The sequence below is a fragment of the Bombina bombina genome, chromosome 5 (genome assembly GCF_027579735.1).
Source record: "Bombina bombina isolate aBomBom1 chromosome 5, aBomBom1.pri, whole genome shotgun sequence".
Lineage (NCBI taxonomy): Eukaryota > Metazoa > Chordata > Amphibia > Anura > Bombinatoridae > Bombina > Bombina bombina.
Genome location: NC_069503.1, coordinates 829,215,574 through 829,237,244, shown reverse-complemented (window position 1 = coordinate 829,237,244; position 21,671 = coordinate 829,215,574). Strand labels below are relative to the sequence as shown.

The following is a 21,671-nucleotide window of genomic DNA, read 5'->3' as shown; positions in this document are numbered from 1 at the left end:
GGAACCTTTGCCAGACGCTTGTGCAAAAGGATAGACAGAGCAGAAATCTGTCCCTTTAAAGAACTAGCTCATAATCCTTTATCCAAACCCTCTTGGAGAAAGGACAATATCCTAGGAATCCTAACCTTACTCCATGAGTAATTCTTGGATTCACACTAATGAAGATATTTGCGCCATATCTTATGGTAGATTTTCCTGGTTACAGGCTTTCGTGCCTGTATTAAGGTATCAATGACTGACTCGGAGAAGCCACGCCTTGATAAAATCAAGCGTTCCATCTCCAGGCAGTCAGTCTCAGAGAAATTAGATTTGGATGATTGAAAGGACCTTGTAGTAGAAGGTCTTGTCTCAGAGGCAGAGGTGGAAAGGATGACATGTCCACCAGGTCTGCATACCAGGTCCTGCGTGGCCACACAGGCGCGATCAAGATCACTGATGCTCTCTCCTGTTTGATTTTGGCAATCAGTCGAGGGAGCAGAGGAAACGGTGGAAACACATAAGCCAGGTTGAAGAACCACGGTGCTGCTAGAGCATCTATCAGTGTCGCTTCTGGGTCCCTGGACCTGGATCCGTAACAAGGAAGCTTGGCGTTCTGGCGACACACCATGAGATCCAATTCTGGTGTGCCCTAACGATGAACCAATTGAGCAAACACCTCCGGATGGAGTTCCCACTCCCCCGGATGAAAAGTCTGACGACTTAGAAAATCCGCCTCCCAGTTCTCTACACCTGGGATATGGATCGCTGATAGATGGCAAGAGTGAGTCTCTACCCAGCAAATTATCTTGGAGACTTCTAACATCGCTAGGGAGCTCCTGGTCCCCCCTTGATGGTTGATGTAAGCCAAAGTCATGATGTTGTCCGACTGAAATCTGATGAACCTCAGGGTTGCTAACTGAGGCCAAGCTAGAAGAGCATTGAATATTGCTCTTAACTCCAGAATATTTATTGGGAGGAGTTTCTCCTCCTGAGTCCACGATCCCTGAGCCTTCAGGGAATTCCAGACTCCACCCCAACCTAGAAGGCTGGCATCTGTTGTTACAATTGTCCAATTTGGCCTGCGAAAGGTCATACCTTTGGAGAGATGGACCCGAGATAGCCACCAGAGAAGAGAATCTCTGGTCTCTTGATCCAGATTTAGCAGAGGGGACAAATCTGTGTAATCCCCATTCCACTGACTGAGCATGCATAATTGCAGCGGTCTGAGATGTAGTGCAAATGGCACTATACCATTAAGCCGATCACTTCCATGCACTGAGCCACTGAAGGGCGCGGAATGTAGTGAAGAACACGGCAGGAATTTAGAAGCTTTGATAACCTGGACTCCGTCAGGTAAATTTTCATTTCTACAGAATCTATCAGAGTTCCTAGGAAGGAAACCCTTGTGAGGGGTGATAGAGAACTCTTTCCCTCATTCACTTTCCACCCATGCGACCTCAGAAATGCCAACACTATGTCCGTATGAGATTTGGCAATTTGGAAGTTTGACGCCTGTATCAGGATGTCGTCTAGATAAGGGGCCACTGCTATGCCCCGTGGTCTTAGGACCGCCAGAAGAGACCCCAGAACCTTTGTAAAAATTCTTGGGGCTGTAGCTAACCCGAAGGGAAGAGCCACAAACTGGTAATGCCTGTCTAGAAAGGCAAACCTTAGGAACCGATGATGATCTTTGTGAATCGGTATGTGAAGGTAAGCATCCTTCAAATCCACTGTGGTCGTGTACTGACCCTCCTGGATCATAGGTAGGATTGTCCGAATAGTTTCCATTTTGATGGAACTCTGAGGAATTTGTTTAAGATCTTTAGATCCAAAATTGGTCTGAAGGTTCCCTCTTTTTTGGGAACCACAAACAGATTTGAATAAAATCCCTGTCCTTGTTCCATCTGTGGAACTGGATGGATCACTCCCATTATGAGGAGGTCTTGCACACAGCGTAAGAATGCCTCTTTCTTTATCTGGTTTACAGATAATCTCGAAAGGTGAAATCTCCCTTGTGGGGGGGAAGCTTTGAAGTCCAGAAGATATCCCTGAGATATGATCTCCAACGCCCAGGGATCCTGAACATCTCTTGCCCACGCCTGGGCGAAGAGAGAAAGTCTGCCCCCTACTAGATCCGTTGCCGGATAGGGGGCCGTTCCTTCATGCTGTCTTAGAGGCAGCAGCAGGCTTTCTGGCCTGCTTGCCTTTGCTCCAGGCCTGGTTAGATTTCCAGGCCGGCTTGGATTGCGCAAAAGTTCCCTCTTGTTTTGTAGCAGAGGAAGTTGATGCTGCACCTGCCTTGAAGTTTCGAAAGGCACGAAAATTAGACTGTTTGGCCCTTGATTTGGCCCTGTCCTGAGGAAGGGTATGACCCTTACCTCCAGTAATGTCAGCAATAATTTCCTTCAAACCAGGCCCGAATAGGGTCTGCCCCTTGAAGGGAATGTTAAGTAATTTAGACTTTGAAGTCACGTCAGCTGACCAAGATTTAAGCCATAGCGCCCTACGCGCCTGGATGGCGAATACAGAATTCTTTGCCGTTAGTTTAGTCAAATGAACAATAGCATCAGAAACAAAAGAATTAGCTAGCTTAAGTGTTCTAAGCTTGTCAAGTATTTCAGTCAATGGAGTAGCTGTCTGAAAGGCTTCTTCCAGAGACTCAAACCAGAACGCCGCAGCAGCAGTGACAGGAGCAATGCATGCAAGGTGCTGCAGGATAAAACCTTGTTGAATAAACATTTTCTTAAGGTAACCTTCTAATTTTTTATCCATTGGATCTGAAAAAGCACAACTGTCCTCGACAGGGATAGTGGTACGCTTTGCTAAAGTAGAAACTGCTGCCTCCACCTTAGGGACCGTCTGCCATAAGTCCCGTGTGGTGGCGTCTATTGGAAACATTTTTCTAAAAATAGGAGGGGGGGGGGGGGGGAAACGGCCCACCGGGTCTGCCCCCCCCCTTAGTAATAATTTCTGTAAACCTTTTAGGTATTGGAAAAACGTCAGTACACACCGGCACCGCGTAGTATTTATCCAGTCTACACAATTTCTCTGGCACTGCAATTGTGTCACAGTCATTCAGAGCAGCTAAAACCTCTCCAAGCAACACCCGGAGGTTCTCAAGCTTAAATTTAAAAGTAGACATATCTGAATCAGGTTTCCCCGAGTCAGAGACGTCACCCACAGACTGAAGCTCTTCCTCAGCTTCTGCATATTGTGACGCAGTATCAGACATGGGCCTTAAAACATCTGCGCGCTCTGTATTATCCATGATTGCCGCCATGTCCTGCAAAGTAATCGCTATGGGCGTCTTTGATGTACTTGGCGCCATTTTAGCGTGAGTCCCTTGAGCATGAGTCAAAGGGTCCGACACGTGGGGAGAGTTAGTCGGCATAACTTCCTCCTCGTCAGAATCCCCTGGTGATAATTCTTTTAAAGATAACAGCTGATCTTTATTGTTTAAAGTGAAATCAATACATTTAGTACACATTCTCCTATGGGGTTCCACCATGGCTTTTAAACATAATGAACAAAGAGTTTCCTCTATGTCAGACATGTTTATACAGACTAGCAATGAGACTAGCAAGCTTGGAAAACACTTTAAATCAAGTTAACAAGCAATATAAAAAAACGTTACTGTGCCTTTAAAAGAAACAAATTTTGCCAAAATTTGAAATAACAGTGAAAAAAGGCAGTTAAACTAACGAAATTTTTACAGTGTATGTAACAAGTTAGCAGAGCATTGCACCCACTTGCAAATGGATGATTAACCCCTTAATACAAAAAACAGATTAACAAAACGAAAAATATGTTTTTTAAACAGTCATAACAACTGCCACAGCTCCTACTTTTGAAGCCTTTTGAGCCCTTCAGAGATGTCCTATAGCATGCAGGGGACTGCTGAGGGAAGCTGAATGTCACAGTTTGTAATTTTAACTGCACCAACTGTAACTTTTATACTATAACAGTGGAAAGCCTCAGGAAACTGTTTCTAGGCAAAAATAAAGCCAGCCATGTGGAAAAAACTAGGCCCCAATAAGTTTTATCACCAAAGCATATATAAAAATGATTAAACATGCCAGCAAACGTTTTATATTGCACATTAATCAGAGTATATACCTCTGATAGCAAGCCTGATACTAGTCCATATTAAATCACTGTATTTAGGCTTTAACTTACATTAATCCGGTATCAGCAGCATTTTCTAGCAAATTCCATACCTAGAAAAACTTAACTGCACATACCTTATTGCAGGATACCCTGCACACCATTCTCCCTCTGAAGTTACCTCACTCCTCAGACATATGTGAGAACGGCAGTGGATCTTAGTTACTTCTGCTAAGATCATAGAAAAACGCAGGCAGATTCTTCTTCTAAATGCTGCCTGAGATAAAATAGTACACTCCGGTACCATTTAAAAACAATAAACTTGATTGAAGAAAAAACTAACTATATTTTACCACTTTCCTCTAACTACCTCCTGCTATGTTGAGAGCTTGCAAGAGAATGACTGGGTATGGCGGGGAGGAGCTATATAGCAGCTCTGCTGTGGGTGATCCTCTTGCAACTTCCTGTTGGGAAGGAGAATATCCCACAAGTAATGGATGATCCGTGGACTGGATACACCTAACAAGAGAAAGTCTATTTAGTTATGTACTGCCCTACAGGGAGTACTGCACTACTCCCTTTATGTAAGACTAGATTAGACTATCTGGAAAACAAGCTAGATGGGGATATTAGACATAAATTTTGGTTTTAGAATTCAATAAAGGGACATAAAACCCCAAAATATTTTTTTCCCCATGATTCAGATAGAACATGCAATTTTAAACAACTTGGACGCGTGTGATGGAGCATTGTCCTGCATGAAAATCATGTTTTTCTTGAAGGATGCAGACTTCTTCCTGTACCACTGCTTGAAGAAGGTGTCTTCCAGAAACTGGCAGTAGGACTGGGAGTTGAGCTTGACTCCATCCTCAACCCGAAAAAGCCCCACAAGCTCATCTTTGATGATACCAGCCCAAACCAGTACTCCACCTCCACCTTGCTGGCGTCTGAGTCGGACTGGAGCTCTCTGCCCTTTACCAATCCAGCCACAGGCCCATCCATCTGGCCCATCAAGACTCACTCTCATTTCATCAGTCCATAAAACCTTAGAAAAATCAGTCTTGAGATATTTCTTGGCCCAGTCTTGACGTTTCAGCTTGTGTGTCTTGTTCAGTGGTGGTCGTCTTTCAGCCTTTCTTACCTTGGCCATGTCTCTGAGTATTGCACACCTTGTGCTTTTGGGCACTCCAGTGATGTTGCAGCTCTGAAATATGGCCAAACTGGTGGCAAGTGGCATCTTGGCAGCTGCACGCTTGACTTTTCTCAGTTCATGGGTAGTTATTTTGCGCCTTGGTTTTTCCACACGCTGCTTTCGACCCTGTTGACTATTTTTAATGAAACGCTTGATTGTTCGATGATCACGCTTCAGAAGCTTTGCAATTTTAAGAGTGCTGCATCCCTCTGCCAGATATCTCACTATTTTTGACTTTTCTGAGCCTGTCAAGTCCTTCTTTTGACCCATTTTGCCAAAGGAAAGGAAGTTGCCTAATAATTATGCACACCTGATATAGGGTGTTGATGTCATTAGACCACACCCTTCTCATTACAGAGATGCACATCACCTAATATGCTTAATTGGTAGTAGGCTTTCGAGCCTATACAGCTTGGAGTAAGACAACATGCATAAAGAGGATGATGTGGTCAAAATACTCATTTGCCTAATAATTCTGCACTCCCTGTATGGCAGCAGTGTTGCAAGAATGTTATTGATTTGATAGATGGCGGCACTATTTCCTGCTATGTAGTGCTCCAGACAGCATGGGAACAAAGTAAATTTGAGAAGAGAAGTAATTTTTTTTTTAAATTGAATGAAATACATTTTTGGGGATTCATATCCCTTTAACTATGAATATTATGTTACCATGGGGAAAATAGGAGAATGCAGAAAACAGGGGATTATAGAAGTATTCTCTTTAATATCGAGAATAATTTTCCTTTCTGAGAGAATATTTTTTAAAAGAACAATCACATACAGAATAAACACAGTAAGAGACTATAGTTTTTTTTCTACCTTATTCATTTTTTAAGGTTAAAAGAACAAAATGTAATTGTGTTTCTGAGGTCAAAGGCAGCTCATGCCCTTAGAGGAAGTTATACATGAAGCCCTTAGAAAAATGTATTTCATTTACCTTAGATCTCTCTCATTTCTACAGGTGGTCACATAAATAGCACTGCTAATGTTCAGCTCTCACAGATTCATGTTAATTCAGCCAAATAAAAATCTTTGATAATTAGATATTCTGGTTATTTTTAGGTGGTCAGTTGGGTCTAGCACTGTTATCCTAATGTGTTGGGACACTGTAGTTTCACATCCTCCCTGCTTGCTGTGTCATATAATAACGGTCAAAGCTAAAAATGACAAGATATTTTTGATCGAGCATATACTCATTAGCTTGAAATGCATATAATGATACACACTGTATAGAACATACACTTAAATATAATAGATCACAGTATATTTATTTTATATAATTTTATTACATAAATTATTGGCGTCTCACAGCTTTCTATATCTATATATATGAGATTGTTGGATATCCCATTCAAATACCATGGCCATTAATATGTTGCCCCCCCCCCCCCTATTTTGTAGAAATAACAGGCACCACTCTTCTGTGAGGGCTTTCAACAAGATTTTTGCGTGTGGCTGTGGGAAATTGTGTACATTCAGCCAAAAGAGCATTTGTGAGGTGAGGCACTTATGTTCGACAAGAAGGACTAGCTCGCAATCAGCGTTAATGCCAAAGATGTAAAATGGGGTTGAGGTCAGGAATCTGTGCAGGCCAATTAAATTCCTTTACAGCAATCTCAGCAAACCATGTCTTCCCCATGTCTTGTGCACAGGTACACAATCATTCAGGAACAGGAAAGTGCCTTCTCTAAACTGTTGCCATAAAGTTGTAAGCCCCCAATTGTCTAAAATGTCTTTGTATCCTGTAGCATCCAAAAGCCCCAGACCATTATCCATTCTCCACCAAACTTAACAATAGGCACTAAGCATTCCAGTAAATAGCTTTCTTCTGACATCTGCCACACACAGATTATTCCATCAGATTGCCAGATAGTGAAGTGTGATTTATAACAGCAGAGAGAATATTTCAGAGACCAGTGGTGGCGCGCTTTATGCAACTCCTTCCGATGCTTTGATGTGAGGCTTGTGAACAGCCACTCGCCATGGAAACTCATTTCATAAAGCTCCAGATGAACAGTTCTTGTTATGATGTTGCTTCAAGAGGCAGTTTTGAACTCTGTAGTGGGTGATGCAACAGATGATAGACGCTCTATACTAAATAAAAAATATATAAATATATATATACTGTGTGTGTATATATATATATATATATATATATATATATATATATATATATATATATATATATATATATACACACACACACACACACACACAACATACATAAAACCTGGCACTCGCCAGCAGATTCACAGTAATGTTTAAAAGCAAAACTGGGGGAAGTCAGTTACATTTGGTGCCAAAGGATAAAGCCCAGGACCACGACAAGGTCTCCCCCTTCCTGGGACCCTAAACCAACACCCACACAATGCATACTTCCAAACAAACCAACTGGGAACCTCGCAGAGTGACACAGGCTTTTGTAACCTCCCCTATGTAAATACAAAACACAGGAATGGACCACACTCACAGACTGGACTGGGTACACATCCTAAGCCACAGCAAACTCCACAGCCCTGAACACTGACAGAAAGCTGCAAAGTTCCCAGCAACCCAGGCAGTTAAACCCAGAGCAGCCTGGGTGACAGATCCGCAGGGAAGCATTACAAACATTATCAAAACAACACACAGAAAACCTGGCACTCGCCAGCAGATTCACAGTAATGTTTAAAAGTAAAACTGGGGGAAGTCAGTTACATTTGGCGCCAAAGGATCAAGCCCAGGACCACAACATTTTGTGCAGTTTAATGTGAGTGTGCAAAAAAAAAAAACAACAAAAAAATGTTAGGCACCCAACATTGATACTGGCCACAATACATATACTGTATATATACTTTATATATATATATAAATATATATACAAAAAAATATAACAAAACTATAAAATAAAATATTTCTTATTCCCATATTGCATTTTCTTCTTCTGTGTGTGTGTATATATATATATATATATATATATATATATATAATAATGCCCCAATTTTTTTAACTAGTTAAAGTGCTTACATTTTAAAAACATCTTATTTTCATATTCATTCTACTACTATATGCCATTCCTAATCCACTGTTTCTGTAAGCCATAGGGACTTCTGTAGATACTCTAGTATAACGCCACTTGTGTATAACGCGAGGGGATAGCTATAATCTGGAAATGTGAGAAAAGTTCAAGACACGAATATAACGCGAGGAGCAAAAAAGTATAAATCAAAGAATGGAAAACACAATTTTACGGAGCAAATAAGTATACATTTTAATATCAAAGAATGAAAACACAATTTTACGGTACATACCGTAATTGTAACATACGGTAAACAGTAACAAAAGGATTTAGTAAACTACCGAGTACTGGTAAGAAGTCAGTGTCTGAATCCTCTTCTGCAAACAGTGCAATTATGCCATCTTGAGATTCTGCAGTATCCAGATAAGGATCAACAGTATCATAAGTCTCATCCTCCAAATTTTCATCATCTTCGTAGATGGCATCATCCTCGGTCCTATCCATGGCATTGCTTATGCCACATTTACAGAAGGATTTTTGGATCATTTTTGGCTGCATTGATTCCCAGGCATCTTTAACCCAACGACAAACAACAGTGATGTTTTCTGAGGCAGGCCAGACTTGGTTGTTGTTACCCCATCAGAGCATATCCAATCGGCCCACATCTGGCGAAGTCTGTCTTTAAATGGCTTGTTTAGACAAACGTTGAGTAGTTGAAGTTGTGATGTCAATCCACCTGGAATAACGGCAATGTCAGTGCACTTATTGCTGATAGCTGATTTGATGCGGTCTTTAAGATGTGCACTAAACATGTCCCACACCAGGAATGCTATTTTGCAGGGCAGGCGGCCAGGTCAACGGCACCAAACATTAACAAGCCAGAATTTCACTCCGTCTTCGTCCATCCAGCTTTTTGGTGGAGCTCTAACGATGAGACCAGATGGGAATTTTGCATTTTTCAGCAGTTTTCTGCTTAAAATAAATCAGTGGTTTTAGTTTTGTGCCATCAGCCATGCAGGATAGAATGACTGTGAAGTGAGTTTTCTCGTGACCGGTTGTCTTCACGAGAACAGTTTTCTCTCCTTTGGTATGAACAGAACAATTTCCAGGCAAATCAAACATCATGGGTGTTTCATCCATGTTGCCAATCTGACCAAGCTCATAGTTGTGTTGCAGACGAAGTTTAAGAACAAATCTGTGAAAGCTATCAACTTTTGCCTTTGAGATCCTTTGGCAGTTTCTAAGATAGCTTTGTTCTCTGGCGTAACATTAAATTATGCCGTTACATAAAGCGTGTACACCATTCTACTGAAGCTACGAAATCCGTATTAACACCAACCTCACCAGACTTCTTGAGCTTCAATGCTTGGAGACCTATAGCTGTTTGTGAAATGACATAGTCGTTATTTCTGTGCTTCATGACCCAATCATATAAAGTTGATTCCAGTTTTGGATATGCAGATGATAACCCTCTGCGGGCCTTCTTAGTCCGCAGCATCATTTCTAGTTCTGTACTTTCTGCTATACCAAACTGACGGGCAGTAGCAGAATTATTGCTCGATTCGGCAATTTTGATAACATTTAGCTTAAATGACGCATCATATGAAGAGTGATGTCTTTGCAAATTAATTTTTAACTGTTTACGGTAATTAAAGAAAATATACGGTAATCTGATCTCTGTACCGTAATATCCAAAATTGGAATAAACTTTTTATGATATATGCTATATGTCTCCAAGCATTGAAACTCAAAAAGTCTGGTGAGGTTGGTGTTAATTTGAATTTTGTAGCTTTAGCAGGAGACCGGTCATGAGAAAATTCACTTCACAGTCGTTCTGTCCTGCATGGCTAATGACACAAAACTGAAAATACTGGTTATTTTTAAGTTAAAAACTCTGCCGCAAAAATGCTAAATTCTAATCTCTCACCGTTAGAGGTTAACCATAAGCCTGGATGGACAAAGAGCTTGTCGGCATCTCTCACCCTCTGTGGCAGGCAATCCTCACATGTGTATCCGGATGACGTAGATGACATCACCGATCAGGGGCTGGACAATCCGGCTGAATGGAGCTGTAGCGGTAGCTGGATCTACAGCAGAAATCCAACGTGCTGGGAGCAAGCCTACTGATATAGGCAATAGAAGAAAATGAAGAAGATGGTTTGCTCCAAATAAAAGTTCTATTTATTATTGCAGATTAAAATTCCAGGAGGAAAAAATGGTGAGATGAGCGTAGAACCACAGGCTTACGCATTTCGGCTGGACGCCGTAATCATAGCCAATTTTAATCTGCAATAATAAATAGAACTTTTATTTGGAGCAAACTGTCTTCTTCCTTTTCTTCTATTGATAATGTTTGGGACATGTTTAGTGCACATCTTAAGTCATTGTCATGGATGATCTGTACACCATAACTGTTCAATATCTCCTCTCGTGGCTAGGCCCTCACTTTCTGCTAAGTAAAATTTATTTCTCCCCTATACACATGCATTTGATCATAGATCGTGATGGAATTAGTGGAGAATCTGTTATTCATACCTATTCTCACATACACAACGGGCTGCACAGAGTCATGTAAACAGTGATCCCTCTGGTCTGGTCCCCAGTGGATATACAGGCCCCTATTTATCAAAGGTCTTGCGGACCTGATCCGACAGTGCGGATCAGGTCCGCAAGACCTCGCTAAATGCGGAGAGCAATATGCTCTCCGCATTTAACATTGCACCAGCAGCTCACAAGAGTTGCTGGTGCAACGCCGCCCCCTGCAGACTCGCGGCCAATAGGCCGCCAGCAGGGAGCTGTACTTGATCGGGTTGATTTCTGGCGATTCCTGTCCGCCTGCTCAGAGCAGACGGACAGCGTTATGGAGCAGCGGTCTTTAGACCGCTGCTTCTTAACTTGTGTTTCTGGCGAGTCTGAAGACTTGCCAGAAACACGGGCCCACAAGTTCCATACGGAGCTTGTTAAATGGGCCCCACAGTCTGCAGGCCGACCAGTATGTGGGCTCAATGAAGAGATTAGCTGCAGATAACTGCTTGCTCTTCTCATTGTACTTCAACCACATGTATTAAGGATAGAGAATGTAGGAGTGTCCTCCTCTAGCTGTGTGGCATGTGTATTTCCCAGATATGGGGCCTACCAAGGATCCAGCCGCACCAGAATACATTTTAGGTGGGGGGGGGGGGGGGAGGGAGGAGCCCTTGGTTGACTTGAGGGCTGCCTTAAAGGTGTATAAAAAGGCAAAGAAAATGCTCTAATATGTCAGAATATTTTATTATTGCACTGTTGCTTGCATATACCTATGTGCTAACACCTGCAATGGGATTAATCACATATTTAAAGCCAGCTCCAGAGCAGCAATGTACTCTTGGTAACTAGCTGAAAACATATGGTGAACCAATAAAAGAGGCCTATAAGCATAGACACTAATTAGCAGGGAGCTCCCAGTAGTACATTGTTGCACCGGAGCCTACTTAAAGGGATACCAAACCCATTTTTTTTTTCTTTCATGATTCAGATAGAGCATGCAATTTTTAAGGGATAGTAAACCCCAAAATTTTGTTTTATGATTTCCGATAGAACATACCATTTTAAAAAAACTTTACAATTTAACTATATTATCAAATTGTCTTCATTCTCTTGTTATCCATTGCTGAAGGGACAGCATTGTACTACTGACAGGAAGCTGAAAATATCTATTTAGCCAATCAGAAGAGACAAATGTGTGCAGGAACCAATTAGCAGCAGCTCCCACTAGTGTATGATATGTGCGTATTCATTTTTTAACAAGAGATACTAAAAGAACGAAGCACATTTGAAAATAGAAGTGAATTTAAAAGTGTCTTAAAATTACATGTTCTATCTGAATCATGCAAGTTTAATTTTGACTTTCCTATCCCATTAAGCAACTTTCTAATTTTCACAGATTATACATTTTTCTTCGTACTTTTGCTATCTTTATTTAAGAAGCAGAACTGTGGGGAACTTCCAGGTGGCGGCCATGATAGGTCGCAAGACTGTCTGCTGCTCCAAATCTTAACACAGATCTGCAAATAATCATTTTTCAAATACTACATTGAGTATTACCTTGTGATAAAAAAGTTGGAGCAAAGAAAGTTTTTTTTAATGGTATCCCTATTTGTGGATTTGGTGCCAGATTCAGCCTACCAGAGCTTTTTAAGAATTGCGGCCTTCTATTTAACCCCTCGGCAGGACACCCAGGTGTCTCTGTCGTTATGGTGCAGTGACATCCCCCAAGACACTGCAGGTCCTTTCTCCACATTTATCATAATACAGAGCAAATCACCTATTCAAATATAACTGCTGCAGGGTGGCTCCAGCGATCTTCCTAAACTCTACAATCAAAATGGAGAGCCTAAATAGATGTGAATCCCAATTGACCCAGCTCATAGATGACTACTACGGGAATCTGGAAAAGGAACTATGCTACCTTCTAATAACTGCTCTAAACATTGAAGGTGCAACATCAGAGCCCAAAAACCAGTCTATTAGGGAACTGGAGGGTGATTCTCCACCTAGAGCGGTAAGAGATGACATAACAGAGGTCCCTAGCACCCGCTCTCATAAAGACTGCAAAAACGCTACCACCAAAGTACCTTCGCTCACCTTAACATCCCATACTGAGAGACCTATAGTCTCAGAAACATCATCTGACATTGCAGAGCCGGGCACCTAATGTGAGCGTGGCGCATTGATAGAAGAGTCTGAAACGGGGACCCCATCTGACCCAGTAACAATTATGAATCTAAAAATGTAGCTACAACCACTAAGGGACCGTGGAGCAGTGTCAGATCTACAATGCCGGAATTGCCACACTTAAGGAGAGGGTTTATTCATACTCATTTGTTCCTGGCCCTGACAGTGCATGGGGATGGTGTGAGAGTGGAACTCTGCTCTGGCTCCAGCAAACAGAGATACTTGAAAACGGGAGGCCGGCTGAGACCTAAGTATTTAAAAGTACATTCCCCTTTCACAGGACTCCTCCACCCCTTGGGAACATCTTATACTGTGCCGCGGGGAATAGGCTGAGAGAGAGGTTCTCATGCCAGAATAACACCCGTGCTGCCCGTGACATCATCATATCTCCTTATACATACTAGAATAGCAATGCCTATTAGGACTATAATGTCTGAACACTGTAGCTGCGCATACTGTTTGCTACTTATGCTGAAATCTTCATGGGGACTTATTCTGGTCACTAATCTACATCTTAAGAGCAGTCATTTATGCATGTGACTAAGAGTATGTGTATTATTTATGCAGCCTCATGCTTATATTATCCCTTACTTTAGTCTGACTGACAGAGTTGTTGATGTTATTATAAAGATTACTACCTTCATGATTATAGCCCATCTGTAGAGTACACTCCCTCCCAATAATCAGTACTTCTACACAATCAAACTAAATATAAGAGATTTTAGTAGTCTTCTATAGAACTAGTACTGTAAATCATAGGTCACCCTGCCCTTTCTGGCTCCTAACTCCCACCGAACAGAGACAGTGACTATTACCTATTATTTATCTATAATGGCTTCTTATTATTACTATAATATTTAATATTCCTACTCCCTCAGACACTTATGTTTATTTGCTCTAACCTTGATACTTAGTTTGGTCTGGGCTGTCAGAGGCCTAGACATCTTAGGCTAATCAGATATTAACTACGTGTGAGTTTATCAGGAACTTGGGTTCAAGGATATGAATCTTACAATGCTGAACATTAAAACTATGAGCTCTTTAGTCTTAACGTTTGATAATAATTGGGCAGTTTTAAATTCCCTTATAATAGAGAGACCATTGGTACTAATTTGTACACGCCTGTACGCCGATATTCTGAGCCCTATAAATGCATTTAATCACATTTAAGTTTAGGTATAGCACCTACAGCACACTTGCCAAACTTCCCTATCACATGGTGATTCCTATGTTGTTTTATATACTCAATACACAGTTGCATTTTATTTATAAATATTACTGTTACATGCTACTGAAGCTCATGTGTGGCTATACATCAAACCTCCGTTGCCATATGGTTTGCCTCTGTTGCCATATGTTACTGTTCCTGGATCCAAGAGTGGCCCTTTTATTCTCAGGAGGTTCATATAAATATAAAATTTGAGGTTTCTATTATATTGACCTAAGCCTGACTTGATTTGTATATATCCTGACAAACATATTATTGTTCTGTTATGAAAGTGGTTTGATCTTGTTATTACCTATGTACAGGTTACATGATATGCACATTTGGTCCAATAAGCCGTAACTTCTCCTTGTGTTTTGTTAAAGTACAGAACGTTTTAATGATACATATATAGTAAAGATTAAGCATTATGTTCCCATTGTCTTCCTACCTATGTACTATATTGTTTTGGATTGTATCCATCTTGTACATCTGATACAAATGTGTGAGATCATGATATATTTATTGTATTCTGGTAAAAAAAACCTCAATAAAATATATATATATATATATATATATATATATATATATATAAATATAAAAAAGCAGAACTGTAAGGTTAGGATATGGCCCATTTTGGTTCAGCACCTGGGTAGAGCTTGCTGATTGATTTGCTACATTAAGCCACCAATCAGCAAGCACTACCCAGGTGCTGAACCACGGGGCCAGCTCTTAAGCTTACGGAATTTGAATGCTTATTCAAATAAAGATAGATTGAGAACAAAGAAAAATTGATAATAGGAGTAAATTAGAAAGTTGCTTAAAATTGAATGCTCTATCTGAATTATGAAAGAAAACAATTTGGGGTTAGTATACCTTTAACTATGCTTTTCAACAAAGGATACCAAGAGAACAAAGTACATTTTGATAACAGAAGTAAATTGAAAAGAATATTAAACCGACATCTAAAAGTTTATTTTTTGTATTATATAGAAAATTATTTTATTATACAGAATCTTTTTACATATTGAAGATATAAAAGGTGGTGTACTTTTTAAACAAGTCAATGAAAAAAGAGCTGCAGGTTAAAGGAAGAATGAAATAAATCATGTCATGATATTTCCTAAGGAATGCTAATTATACATAAGCTATAATGCAATAGCTTCCACTGCTCTTATTAGGATTTGTAGTATTAATTAGCACCTCAACAACATTCTCATGTTTTGACATTGCAGCAAGCATAATTAGGGGAATGATAAACTCATTCTTATACGTGCATAGTTTATATCAGCAGTTAAACGAACATAAAACACATTGTATTCTTTCAGGATTCAGATAAAACATACAAATAACTTTCTAATTTACTTCTATTATTAAATCTGCTTAATTCCCTTGATATCCTTTGCTGAAGGAGTATTATGTACTACTGAGAGCTAGCTGAACACAGCTAGTAAATCACAAGAGACAAATGTGTGCAGACACCAATCAGCAGCTAGCTCCCACTAGTGTAAGATGTCTAACAATGGATACCAAGAGAACAAAGTACATTTGAAAACAGAAGGGAATTTAAAAGTGTCTTAACATAGCATGTTCTATCTGAATCATGCAAGTTTAATTTTGACTTTCCGATACCTATAAGAACTAGTGCAAATCGTCTACATGCAAAATTATTGTCTTACAATGTGTAGTGTTTTACGGTCTCAGAGTAGTCCAGCAAACAAGTACTTTGATGAATATGTTTATCTCATTTTGTCTGAATGTCTTCAGTAAGGGTTTGCCACAAATGAGCTTCAGCATTAATCTAAGCAGTGTAGTATGCAGACACGTGAGGCAATCTCCAGTATATCTTAGTTAACAATTAGTAATTTAACCTGCGAGAAAGTGTATATAGCACAATTTTGAGAGGTATCTTGTAGTAAAGGTAAGCAACATAAATAATGTTATATTTTTAGTAAAAAATACACTTTAATGATTCAAATAGAACAAGCAGTTATAAGGTGACTTTCAAATTTACTTATATTATCAAATTTTGCAAACTTTTTATTTGCACACTTTCTGAGGCAACAGCTCCTGCATTAGAGATGCAATTTCATCAGTTTCGTGGAAGTAAGAGGCTGCTTTCAAAATGTGGCTCTTTTAGAGCCCGAATATCTTCTTGTGCAAATAAAACACTCTTAGATCTGGATTTGCAAAGATCTTACTGTGTTTCACTTGCACAAGCGGATATTCGGCTCTGTTGAATAACGAAAACAGCAGCCTTTTACTTCCACATTCGGCAGTGAACAAAACTGCCAAATACACATCTCTACTGAGCATGTACAAAAGTTCAGTGTATATGTATACTAGTCTGTGATTGGCTGATGGCTGTCACATGATACAGGGGGCTGGCAATAGAGGAAAAAATAAATTTGTCAGAAAAAATCTAGTGCTTATTTGAAATTCAGAGTAAGTTATTACATTATCTTTTTGTATGTACTTGTTATTTATGCAATTCTACTGCAGTTAACTTGTGCACATGCTCAGTAGTAGCTGGTGCCTCAGATATGTTTAATAATTAGCATGATATAAACTAATTGCAAGGGTTAAAAAGAATACATTAAATAAATTCTCTCTGTACCTTTTGCTTCTCTTTACAGATTTATTCTCCCATGGCGGATCAATAATGATAATATTGTATCTTCTTTTACCTAGGTTAGAAAACAAGTCTAATAGTTATTTATATATTTTATACCAAAACAACAAAAGAATAGGCTTTTGTCACATCTCATTTTACAATGCTGAAAATACAGTTATGAAAACTATCAACCCACTATTTTATTTACACACTGCAAAAATAAATGTTTCGGTTTCATCTATTATTTATTTGAACCTCAATGAGAGCAAATACACAGGGATTATACAGCAAAGACATAGCCAAAACTCATCACTGTTCCTATGATACATTTCCTGTTTAAAGATTTATTAAGATAGAAAAAGAAGGCGCGATGTATCAAAGTGTGTAAGAAGCAAAACAGATTATTATTCTCTGTTTGTACAGTGGCAAACAAAATCTATATGTGTCAAAAGGGATAGAATGAAATGTATGACAATGCTAACTTGTACACACTGACACAACGAAGAGGATTGTGCAAAAAAACGTATAGAAACTAGTAGAAGCTATAGATGATGACTGGGAAAGGTTAAACGTGACAAAGGACAGGTTGGACTGTTGGGAATAAAAAATTACAATAATGTGTGGGAGGAATGTTAAGGTCAGAGATGATATGCTGGGATTTGTTACTGAACTGCAGATTTAAGCTCAGTGACTGATCAATACTATTGTATCCCTTCAGTAGCAATAATATATAAGGCTGAATAGATTAACTAAATAGCTTGTAACAGACGTTTCGATAAATGGGCATTTTCAGACAAAAAAAAGCTGGAAGGAGAATGGAAAGTTAATTTGTAAAGTACAGGTGGCCCTCAGTTTACAACGGTTCAATTTGCACCGTTTCAGAATAACAACCTTTTTTTTCCAGTCATGTGACTGCTATTGAAAAGCATTGAGAAGCAGTGCATTGATTAAAATAGCCAGTAGGTGGAGCTGTCCGCTTGTGTTGCAGCAAAGATATGCAAGCCAAGCAAGCTGAAATTAATCAGTTTAACCAGACCTGAGCTATCGAGCAGCTTGCAAAGGAACAAGATCTTCCTGTCTATAAATCAGTCCAGATTGGAATGCATAGAAAGAACTGTTTGCAGAAAAATGCAAGTAAAGTCTGTGTTGTGTGATTATTTTATTAGGTTTATAATGCTGTTTAGCAAAAGTTTTTGTTCATTTAACTTAGTTTAATTATATATTCTATGTTGTGTGATTGTTTTATTAGGTTTATAATGCTGTTTAGCATTTACATTTCTTAATTTCAAAGCTTTAAAAATAATGTTTAGGTGTTACTTATGGCAATTTTGAGAATGGCCTGGAACGTAACTCCCTCACTTCCCATTGACTTACATTATAAACTGGGTTTCAATTTACAACGGTTTTGATTTACAACCATTCCTTCTGGAACCTAACCCCGGCGTAAACTGAGGGCCACCTGTATGCTAGCAAGTGAAAGGACCTGCTTTGGAAATGGAATGGCATGAAGAGTATGGGAGTTCAGAGCATTTGGATAAAAGAGTGCTGCTATAAGTAGTCAATGGATACATTAGCAAATATACATGAGAGAAATTGAACAAAGCCCTCTCAGGGTTATACACTGAGAGATTTTATTTATTTCTATAATCAAATAGAAATTCCCATAGCTGAAGATGAGCATTGTGTTTGTTCCTCACACTGGATACTGAGCAATGTTCTTTTGAAAGTAACAATCAGAATATGACATGGAGATTACCCAACTAGAAGCTAATACAATGATTAGCACAATCATGTCATACTGACACAATATATTGTTACAGTTTAGATCTCACGCGGCACACAGACATGCTTCCTCTGGTTAAAGGGATATAAAACCCCAAAATGTATTTTGTTATTCAGAGCAATTTACTTCTTTTATCAAATTTGACTCATTCACGTGATATTCTATGTTGAAGAGATAACTAGGTAAGTGTCTGGAGAACTACAGTACATTGCAGGAAATAGTGCTGCCATATAGTGCTCATGCAAATGTATAACATTATTGCATATGTGCTACCACATAGTGCTCCAAAAATGGGCGGGCTTCTAAGCATATGTCCCTGCTTTTTAACAAAAGATACCAAGAGAACTAAGAACATTTGATAATAGAAGTAAATTAGAACGTTGTTTAAAATCACATGCTCTGTCTGAATCATGAAACAAATGGCTTTCATGTCCCTTTAACCTGGTAGATCCTATAAGACTTTTTCTGTGTGGTGTTGGAAGTGCCCTAAAACATACTGATGGCTTGAAAGATTCCTTTTTATTTTGCCAGGTTCATTTCTTATATTTATTGCAGCTCAGGGTTAGCTATAGTCTCCTGTAGCTCCCCCTAATGACACCACAGAGTATACAATATGTTTTGAGTAATAAGTAGGTAGCAACCATAAATGATATTTGTCATATATGTTTAATATTTAAAGGGTAGGTTTTTTTTTTTTTAAATTATGTATGGGGCTTGTATGGGATAGGGGGGTGGATGAATATTCATTTTTTTAACATTAGAACCTAGATGGTTAAACATAAACAACTTAACAAAAAACACTTATTTAAAGGGATATGAAAACCAAAATTTTTCAATCATTATTTAGGTGGGACAAACAATTTTAAACAATTTTCCAATTTTTTTTCTATAATCAAATTTATCTCATTCTCTTGGTATCATTTGTTAAAGGAGCAGCAATCCACTACTGGTTTCTAATTGAACACATGGGTGAGCCAATGACAATCGGTATATATATATATTATATATATATATATATATATATGCAGCCACCAATCAGCAGCTAGAACCTAGGTTTCTTTGCTACTTCTGAGTTTACCTAGATAAACCTTTCAGCAAAGTATAACAATAGAAGGAAGCAAATTAAATAATAGAAGTAAATTGGAAAGTTGTTTATAATTGTATGCTTTGTCTAAATAATTAATTTCTAATTAAGACTTTACTACCCCTTTAAAGGGACATTAAAAGCAATATTTTTCTTTCATGATTTAGAAAGAGCATGCAATTTTAAACAACTTTCTAATTTACTTCTATTATCTAATTTGCTTCATTCTATTGATATCCTTTGCTGAAAAACATATCTAGATAGGTTCAGAAGCTCCTGATTGGTGGCTGCACATAGATGCCTTGTGCGATTGGCTCACCCATGTGCATTGCTATTTCTTAAACAGAGGATATCTAAAGAATGAAGCAAATTAGCTCATAGAAGTAAATTAGAATGTTGTTTAAAATTGTATTCTCTATCTGATTAATAAAAGAAAAAAAATTGGGTTTAATGTCCCTTTAAGTCTCTTTATTTAAGGCATCTAAAAGATGACTTTTTAATATGTATATATGATTTTAAATTGATGTTCCTCTACTTAAAAATAAACATTTTATTTTTATCCTTATGAAGCTCTTTCTTTTCTAACTTGTTTTTTTACCCTTTTCAGCATGTTTTATTAGTGCTCTTTGCTATATACAATATACATTTGCTGAATGTAATGTCCCTTAAGGTATTACATTTAAGAACGTTAAGAGCTGGTAGTAGACATTGCTTTTCTGGATATTTCAACCTAAGGCCAAGGGATCACAATGAAGCCCCTCCTGAGCTTTTTAACTCCTTTTCCATCTCTAATCCTCAGTAGCATATAGAGTGCTGCTGTGTTCTGCAACATGCTTATTACTGTTCTAATGTACAAAGTTCTGGCTGTGCCTGTATAAATCTGTAGAACGTTTTTCTAAATAACTGTTTATATGGTGTTAAAGGAAAATCTAAATTGTGTGGTTCAGATAGAGCATGCCATTTTAAGAGACTTTTCAGTGTCAGAAATGGTTACATTATTTCTGCCGAAACATTTGTAACAAACCTACTAAGGCAGCATCATCCTCCTACCATACTCTGCAGCAGAGTCTTTATGGGATTTGTCGTTATACGGTACCATAGTGTGCTGCTGACTCCTGATAAGCAATTCATTCATGAACATTGGAATAATGTAAATGGCCTTAATATTTTTATTGTGTAGCTTAAAAATCTTATGTATATAGAGAGGCTCAAATGAATTGAGAAGATAACAGGTCAACTTAAACCAGTCCAAACATAAGAGGCACAATCTGTAAAACATACTCTGACAGTGATCTCCCCTACATGACCTGTGCCGACACTTCTACAGTTTTCATTTACCTCTGTGGGTTCCCAGGTTTCTATTGAGATAGTGAAGCCAGAGTATAAACATGAAGCAGTCAAACCAAGATGGTTGCAGGGGCCCGTGACCTCTTCCCTAATGATTTCATTGAGGGTAGTAAAGGCAAGGGGTTGCTGACAATGGCATCACCTAAACACTACTGCTGAACTCATTAGACCTTGCTGATCTGCAATTTCTAGGTTGAAAATATAGATCATTGGTCGGTGATATAGATTGGATGATACAGAGCCATGAGTCTGTTGAGATGGCCTTCATATACTTTCAACAAGCTGGAGTGAGTTAAGACAAACTTTTCAATCCCCTTTGCACTCTTAGAAGTCAGACATCTGTAAAATTGCAGTGGTTGGATTTTTTTGAGAGGAGTAGGTAATGGAGTCGAACTGGTTAATGGAGTGAGAGACTTTTACTTCTAATAGTCCATATGTTGTGGTGACCAACCACCCTTATCTCTTGACACCGTTATCTTCCTCAAAGACTTTAAGAAATGACTGTCATAACAGGCACTTGTCTACGAAAGTGATTTCTGTCCCTGCTAAAGTAAGGCATGCTGTACCTTTAAGGAGATCTTTAAGATCAATTAGGCCTTAATTGTGGTAGTGTTTAAAAGCTCTCTGCAGCATGATGTTGCTTGTGTATTGAG

General features: G+C 38.9%; 1 protein-coding gene across 1 annotated transcript in view; it reads right to left on the bottom strand.

Annotated features, from left to right (window-relative positions):
• The window catches only part of METTL4 (methyltransferase 4, N6-adenosine), a 380,380-nt gene that overhangs the window by 150,851 nt on the left and 207,858 nt on the right, over positions 1–21,671 (bottom strand). Inside the window, 1 exon segment of the mRNA XM_053714956.1 lies at positions 16,808–16,877. Coding sequence (XP_053570931.1) covers positions 16,808–16,877 — 70 coding nt within the window.